This window comes from Propithecus coquereli, unplaced genomic scaffold, assembly GCF_000956105.1.
Source record: "Propithecus coquereli isolate 6110/MARCELLA unplaced genomic scaffold, Pcoq_1.0 Scaffold53, whole genome shotgun sequence".
NCBI lineage: Eukaryota > Metazoa > Chordata > Mammalia > Primates > Indriidae > Propithecus > Propithecus coquereli.
In genome coordinates, this window is record NW_012151174.1 from 1,456,000 (window position 1) to 1,463,251 (window position 7,252).

General features: G+C 51.7%; 1 protein-coding gene across 2 annotated transcripts in view; it reads right to left on the minus strand.

Moving 5' to 3' along the window:
- SUPT5H (suppressor of Ty 5 homolog (S. cerevisiae)) overlaps positions 1–7,252 on the minus strand; it is a 27,706-nt gene that overhangs the window by 16,379 nt on the left and 4,075 nt on the right. For both annotated transcript variants that reach the window (XM_012657029.1, XM_012657030.1), the window contains exons 3-10: positions 6,029–6,194; positions 3,664–3,729; positions 3,091–3,102; positions 2,510–2,579; positions 2,329–2,397; positions 2,164–2,229; positions 1,855–1,885; positions 1,468–1,536 (exon numbers count right to left, since the gene is read on the minus strand). In XM_012657029.1, coding sequence (XP_012512483.1) covers positions 1,468–1,536; positions 1,855–1,885; positions 2,164–2,229; positions 2,329–2,397; positions 2,510–2,579; positions 3,091–3,102; positions 3,664–3,729; positions 6,029–6,194 — 549 coding nt within the window. The remainder of the gene's footprint in view (positions 1–1,467; positions 1,537–1,854; positions 1,886–2,163; positions 2,230–2,328; positions 2,398–2,509; positions 2,580–3,090; positions 3,103–3,663; positions 3,730–6,028; positions 6,195–7,252) is intronic.

The following is a 7,252-nucleotide window of genomic DNA, read 5'->3' on the forward strand; positions in this document are numbered from 1 at the left end:
TTCTATATATTTTTAGTTGTCCAGCTAATTTCTTTCTATTTTAAGTAGAGACAGGGTCTCGCTCTTGCTCAGGCTGGTCTCGAACTCCTGAGCTCAAGCGATCCTCCCGCCTCGGCCTCCCAGAGTGCTAGGATTACAGGAGTGAGCCACCATGCCCAGCCTTACTTAGTATTTTCTGGGCACGAAAAGATGATTACAGTATTGAAAAAAGGCTGGCCTTGCAAATTGACCACAGAAAGAAAGTAAAGAAAAAAGGCTGGCTACAGAATGGTATGTATATAATACCATTTTGGTTACAAAAAAAAAGATACATAGCTTTCAATATGCGGAGTAGATGGTCTGGAAAGACACACAGACCAACAATAGTGACTTCTGAAAAACCGGACTTGGGTATGGAGAAATCTGGGCTTTTCAATATACATGTACTACTTTGGTCATTAAAAACAAACACAATAATCAAAGTTATTACTCAGATGAAGTGACTAGAGTTTTACCCCAGGACAAACCGTAGGGGGAGTTTAAACACATTTAAAATCAAGATTTGCAAATCCTGCAACTGTCCCCTTGGTCCCACTGGCTCACACCAACTGCCTCGACAGATGAGGGCCACAGACCCACCCGACATAGATCATGTTAAATGAGAAAGGTACCAGCCGGCACAGAGTTTTCTGAATTTTGAGGACCCCCTTCATAGGGTTTCCCTTGGTTCCCATTATGCCTTTGACAACAACCATGCTTATTGACTACAAGCTGCAGGACAAGTCTTGGCCAAGAGCTGGACACAGCCAAAGCCATTTAATCCTAATGACGCTGAGGGGCAAGCAAAGGGCCCAGAGAGGGGAATAGCTTCATCGACGAGGCAGCGAGCGAGTAGCAAAGGCAGGACTCAAACTGTGGCCGTCTACAGAAAGATCTGGGCCCTTCAAATGCAGCATTCGCTGGCCTGCATGCCGTGGCGTTACGTCACATTCTGCGTACTGTGAGTGAATCGTGAAGGGTAGGCACTGGCTCTGGCCTGGTCACCACTGTACCCTCAGCACCTCCCAGTGCAGGGACCAACACAGAGGAGGGGCTCAGCGAACGTCTGCTGACTCCGTGAATGAGAGAAGGAAGGAATTCTCCTCTGGCCAGCACTGTTCCCTGACGGACTTAGCCATACTGCCCTATCCCTCCCCAACAGTAAGAGGGTGACAGTTGCCCAGCAGGGTTAGAAAACAGGCAGAACTCACTCTCATGCAGAAAAGACACAGGAAACTAGCTAGATGACGTCCATGCCAGAAACGCAGAGAACAAAGACAACGCGTCTGTCAGGGCGCGGAAGAGTCCTTCCACCCAGGCAGTGGTCTCGTTCTAGCCGAAGCAGCTCACGCAGCACAGGGGCACCCGGCGCCTTCAAAGCCTACGATGTCCTTCCCTCTGGGTTTTGCCCCGTTTCTCCCCACCAAGCCGCCTGACTACCCAACTTACTGTGTCTGTGAACTGGTAGGCAATGAACTTGCGCATCAGGGAAATGGCCGTGGCCCGTTCCTCCCCTATCTGGAAGAAGAGAGGCAGACTTGAGCAAGATGACGAGACGGAGGACGGGAGGCCCAGCAAGAAAGATAAAGCAGGAGAGAGACAGGAGCAAGAGACGGAGAGACACAGAGCGAGACTGATGGACAGCAAGAAAGGGTGGGAGATGGCGAGTAAGGGAGGGGTCGGGGAGGGGGAGAGAGGGAAGGAGGGAGAGGCAGAGACAGAAGGACCAGGAGGCTGGCAGGCCAAGGAGACCCAGGACACACAGGACCATTCCCCCTAAACAAGGCAGCCGCCCTCGTTCTCCTGCCTCCTCCAAGCCTGAGCCAGAGCACGCACCTTACACTTGACAGTCCACAGGTTGGGATCCCTGGACAGCAGGAGAAAAGGAAGCACTTTACTGAAACTGTCTCCTCATCACAAAACACACGTATCGCCCCAGCCATCCTTCCTCTCTCACCAAAGCCCTGGCTTCCCCATCCTTCTGTCCATAAGCAGAAGGGAAGAGAAGGTGCCCTCCCCATCCCTGCTATCCACCACTGTCCGTGTCCCTCCGTCCTGACTGACTTCAGGGAGCGACCTACGTGGGAACTTTCGCCCCACGCGTGTGAGGTTCTCACCCCAGCGCTCCCGTCCCGACCCCCTTACTTGACTCCCGGGAGCAGCTGCTGCTGGGTGATGTCATCGGAGAGCTCATCAGATCCTCCGTATACCCTGGAGGGAGGAGGGAAGGAGGGGCTCCGTCAGACCCCCACCCCTTCCCGCTTAGGGACCTCCTGCTCCTCACCCCCGCCCACCCCGCTATGCCCTTACGTCTCGCCCACAGACGACTTGGCGTATTTCTTCATGTAATACTCGCCCAGTTCTTCTTCTCGCTGGTCCCTGGAGCGCAAGGGGGAAGCAAACGTGAATCGAAAGTTGAGGAGAGAGGTGGGCTGACCTGCCCCCACATCTCCCCATGGGAGCCTGTCCCATGTTTTCCTCCCCTGCTCACCTCCAGAGGTTTTGTAGGCGGCGAGCCCCAGAGCGGTCTTCGTCCAGGACGACATTGTCAATATTGGAAGCTGAAAATAAAAGGCAGCCAGGGTAAGTACTGGTGGGTAGAAAGCAGGGGCCTGGAGAAAGTGGGGGCGGGCGGGGGTGGTGCTAAGAAGGACCAGGGTTTGGCCCTGGGGTGGGAAAAAGATCTCATCGAGGAAACTCCGTCCCTCATCCCTACTCTGTCCTACTCAACATCCTACTTCTCATCAAAGACTGGGGATTGGGCCCAGCAATTGGGGGACAGCCAGCTGTTCCCATCTCCTAACCACTGCCTAGGCACACTCTAAACTCCATCCCACCCCACACATCCTTGCTGCCCACACACACTCAGCTGCAGACAGAAACACATGCGTGCTTTCCCAAGCCAACAACTGCTAGAGACCTGGCCCCAGAACTCCCTTACTCTGGACCCTACATGAGTCAGAGCCCCCAGGGCCAGACAGGGGTCAGGGCGTGAGGGCAGGGTGCTGCAGGAAGGAGAAAATGTTAGGATATGGGAGGAAGGTCAGGGAATCACACTCTTCAGAGTCTTACCTTCAATCTCTTCTACTTGGAGGAAGAGGAGGTGGTGGTGGTGGTGGTGGTGGTGGTGGTGGTGGTGGTGGTAGTGGTGGTGGTGGGCGAGGGCAGACAAAGTATGAGCCAAATTATAGCAGCGAACTCAACCAATGGGTTGGGGGACGGGGAAGGGAGGGACACAGGAAGGTTGAAAATCAAAAGTAAAGGCCAGGCACCAGGTGGTTGGGGAGAAGCCGAAATGTATGAGGCGCACAGAACGGAAAATAACAGGGAGGGGGGCACTGGCCCAGGAAGTGGGGGGTATCTTGGGACAGAGCCAGCCCACCCTGTAACCCCCAAAAGGTATTCACTGGGGCCCTGGGATTCCAGAGTTCTCTCCCCACAACACCCACCACCCCACAATCCCCACCCCCCACTCATGGGCCTAAAAGGAAAAGCGGGGAGCTGGCCTCTTTGGCAAGGACAGAAAGAAGCGAGGTGAGAAGGGTGGGGGTTGGGGTGGTAGGGCATGGGGGTGGGGGGATGGGCTCTGAAGACCCTCTCGGCCACACCCCTCCCAGTGGTCTTATGGAGGCAGGGCCCACACACCTTTCTCTAGGATGTCCTCTGCTCCATCCTCCCACTGGTCCTCGTCCTCATACTCATCGTCCACATCTGAAACGGGAAGGCCAAGTGGTCAGCGGCACTCATGACAGCAGCTCCCGGGAAAGAAAGCATCTCCTCTGCGAGATGGGCACTACCAATCCCAGTTTACAGACCAGGACACTGAGGCTCCCTTAAGTGAGGCACTGGTTCAGGGCCATGCCACAGAGCTGGTATGATCAGCAGGGTCAGGTGTCACTGACGCGTCCGCCGCCAACACATGGGTGTCCCTAGTAGCCCGCATTTTTGTCACACAGCATGGCAGCCATTCTCTTGATCTGGGCCCATCTGCTAAGACCTTTTCTCTAGGCAAGATTCCCTCTCCCTCAGCCTTTGAGGAAAGAGCCAAAGTTCTCCAAGACCCAGGAACACCTAGAGCACCTCCTGTTCCTCTGCTCTCTGTGACAAGAAACCCATTTTCCTCTCAGGTCAAAGCGCCCCAAGAAAACAGATGATAGTGTTCTAAGTCAGTCCCCTGCCCATGGTTAAGGGACACAAGCACGTTCATGTATTATCATGGGAGTATCAACTAGTGTGACTTTTTTCAGGGGCCAATATTTGGCCATGAATATCAAAAAGCTTGAAAAAAATATATCTCCTCTGTCTAGCAGTTTGACTTAATAGAGATTTACTATGTAGAACAGAGATTCTTTTTTTTTTTTTTTTTTTGAGACAGAGTCTGGCTCTATTGCCCAGGCTAGAGTGCTGTGGCATCAGCCTAGCTCTTGGCAACCTCAGATTCCTGGGCTCAAGTGATCCTCCTGCCTCAGCCTCCTGAGTAGCTGGGACTACGGGCATGTGCCACCATGCCCAGCTAATTTTTTCTATATATATTTTTAGTTGTCCGGCTAATTTCTTTCTATTTTTAGTGGAGACGGGGTCTCACTCTTGCTCAGGCTGGTCTCAAACTCCTGACTTCGAGCGATCCTCCCACCTTGGTCTCCCAGAGTGCTAGGATTACAGGCGTGAGCCACCACGCCCGGCCTATAGAACAGAGATTTTTTAATCTTGAGAGGGTCTGCATTAGATGAAAACTACTTCCTTTATTTTTACTAGTCTGTAACGAAGTTTAGCATTTACATCAATTATGTACAATGGAAACAACCACGGCAGCGTTAGGGGTGAAATCTGCGCTTTTCAAAGCACGATGTGACTGCAGCTATGTCAAAGTATCATCCACACTCACTGCTACTCAAAAATTAGATTGCTGGCTAGGCGCAGTGGCTCAGGCCTGTAATCCTGGCACTTTGGGAGAGACCGAGGTGGGAGGATCACTTGAGGTCACCAGCCTTAGCAAGAGCAAGACGCCGCTTCAACTAAAAACAGAAAAAAACAACTAGCCAGGCAACTAAAAATAGAAACAAAAATTTAGCCAGGTGTGGTGGCGAGTGCCTGCAGTCTCAGTGCCTATACTCCCAGCTACTCGGGAGGCTGAGGCAGGAGGATCGCTTGAGCCCAGGAGTTTGAGGCCAGCCTGGACAACATAGGGAAATCCAAGAGGAGAGAGGAGGGGAGCAGAGGGGAGGGGAGAGGAGGTGAGGAGAGGAGAGAAAAAGAAATAACAACCAACCTCATCTTCTGAGGGCTTACTCTAGGTTGGGCATTACACCATGGGTTGCCATCAACTTGATATACTTTACACACGTGGTCCTGCAAATCCTGTAAATATCCCTGCTGCAATAAGAACTGTTTGTCCCCCTTGTACAGAGGGACAAAGAGGCTCAGAGATACTGCCGTTTGCCCAGGGCTGCATGGAGAAAATAGTGGAGCCAGGCCAGAAGAGACCTCAGCTTCCACTACCCTGTCCTGTTGCCTGCTTCTAGCAACTGGAGCTTAGCATGACAAGTACAAATTATTGCCAGATTTTTGAAGAGATCATAATGGTACTGTGATTGTGGGTTTTAAAAGAATCTATCAGCCAGGCCTGGTGGCACACACCTACTCAGGAGGCTGAGGCAGGAGGATCACCTAAGCCCCAAGAGTTCAAGACCAGCCTGGGCAATGTAGCAAGACCCTGTCTCAAAAAACAAAACAAAAAAGGTCTATCTTTTAGGAATTCATACAGAAATATTTTGGGGTAAAATTATGTATTTGAGATTTGCTTCAACATCATCCAGTGGAGGGTGGGAGTGAGAAAGAATAAGCAAAATAGGTTTGGTACTAAGTTGTTAGCTGTTGAAGCTAGGTGACAATGGCACACGGGATTTGACATATACCAAAAAAAAATGTTTTCTAACAAAGTACATTCGAGACATGGAACTAAGGGTTTAAGTCCAGCCCCTCCTCATGCTCATCCAGCCCTGTGACATACCAGCCTCATCCAGAATGAAGCCACCATGGCGGGGTTTCTTGGGAGGCCGGTCATCATCTTCCTCCTCCTCTTCTTCATCATATTCTTCCTCCTCTTCCTCCTCTTCTTCTTCCTCGGGCTCTTCCTCCTTCTCACTGCCTGCTGCACTCCGCTGCTCTTCCTCTACCTACAGGGATCAGGCAGGGTTGGGGCACCAGAATGCTACCACTCCAAAATCCAGACATCAAGCTCCTCACCCCCCAAATCTGACTTCAGATCTGCCGATCATAGTTCCCTCAGCTCTGCATACATGCCCTTCCATTCTGGCCAGGCCTCTCTGGTTACCATCCGATCTCGGTGACAGCACTGCCATCCCCATAGTTGACTCAGACTTCTCCCTCCATTAGACCTTTTGCTCACCTTCCACCTGGCCTTTAAGTATTACAGCTCAATCAGGCTTGGTCCTTGGCCCTCCCTATAGAAATGCTCCTCTTCTGGCTTCTGCCATATCGCACTCTCCTGCTTTTTCTCCAACCTCCTCCTCAAGCTCCTCTTACTCTGCTCACCCCTTAAAGGCTGACCTCAATCACCCGGGCTCAGTCCAGGGCCCACTTTGCTTCTCCCTCCACGTACTCTCTCCCTGGCCACTTTACCTCCCGTGACCTCAGTTCCTGTCTCTGAGGACGACACCCCCATCTGTCTCTAGAACCCCCACTTTCTTCTAGAACTAAAGACCTTTATGTGTCAGCAGCCTCCGGGATGCCTCCCCCAGACCAGATATCCTCTGAGCCCTTCAAATACACCATGTCCCAAAATGACCTCGGTGTCTCCCCCTAGACCTGTGCTGGCTTCCCCTATCTGCCGTAAGGCACCAAATCCTCATTCTTTCTGCTTGTGAACATTATCTCTCCAATCTGTCCCTTCCTCCCATCCCTACATCCCCAAGCCTAGGCCAAGACATTGCTCTCTAACACCTGGACCCTTACCCTAGCCGCCTCCCTAGTCTCCTGGCCTCTAACCCCTCTTTCCATATCAGTAACAAAATTAATTGATCCATACCAAACAGTGCTTCCCAAACATCAATCTTTAACTTATTAACTCATGACTTCTTCCATATCATCACTACAACCCTTTTATCTAATACAGGTTGAGCATTCCTAATCCAAAAATCCAGGCTGGGCATGGTGGCTCACGCTCAGCACTCTGGGAGGCCAAGGCAGGAGGATCACTTGAGGTCAGAGGTTC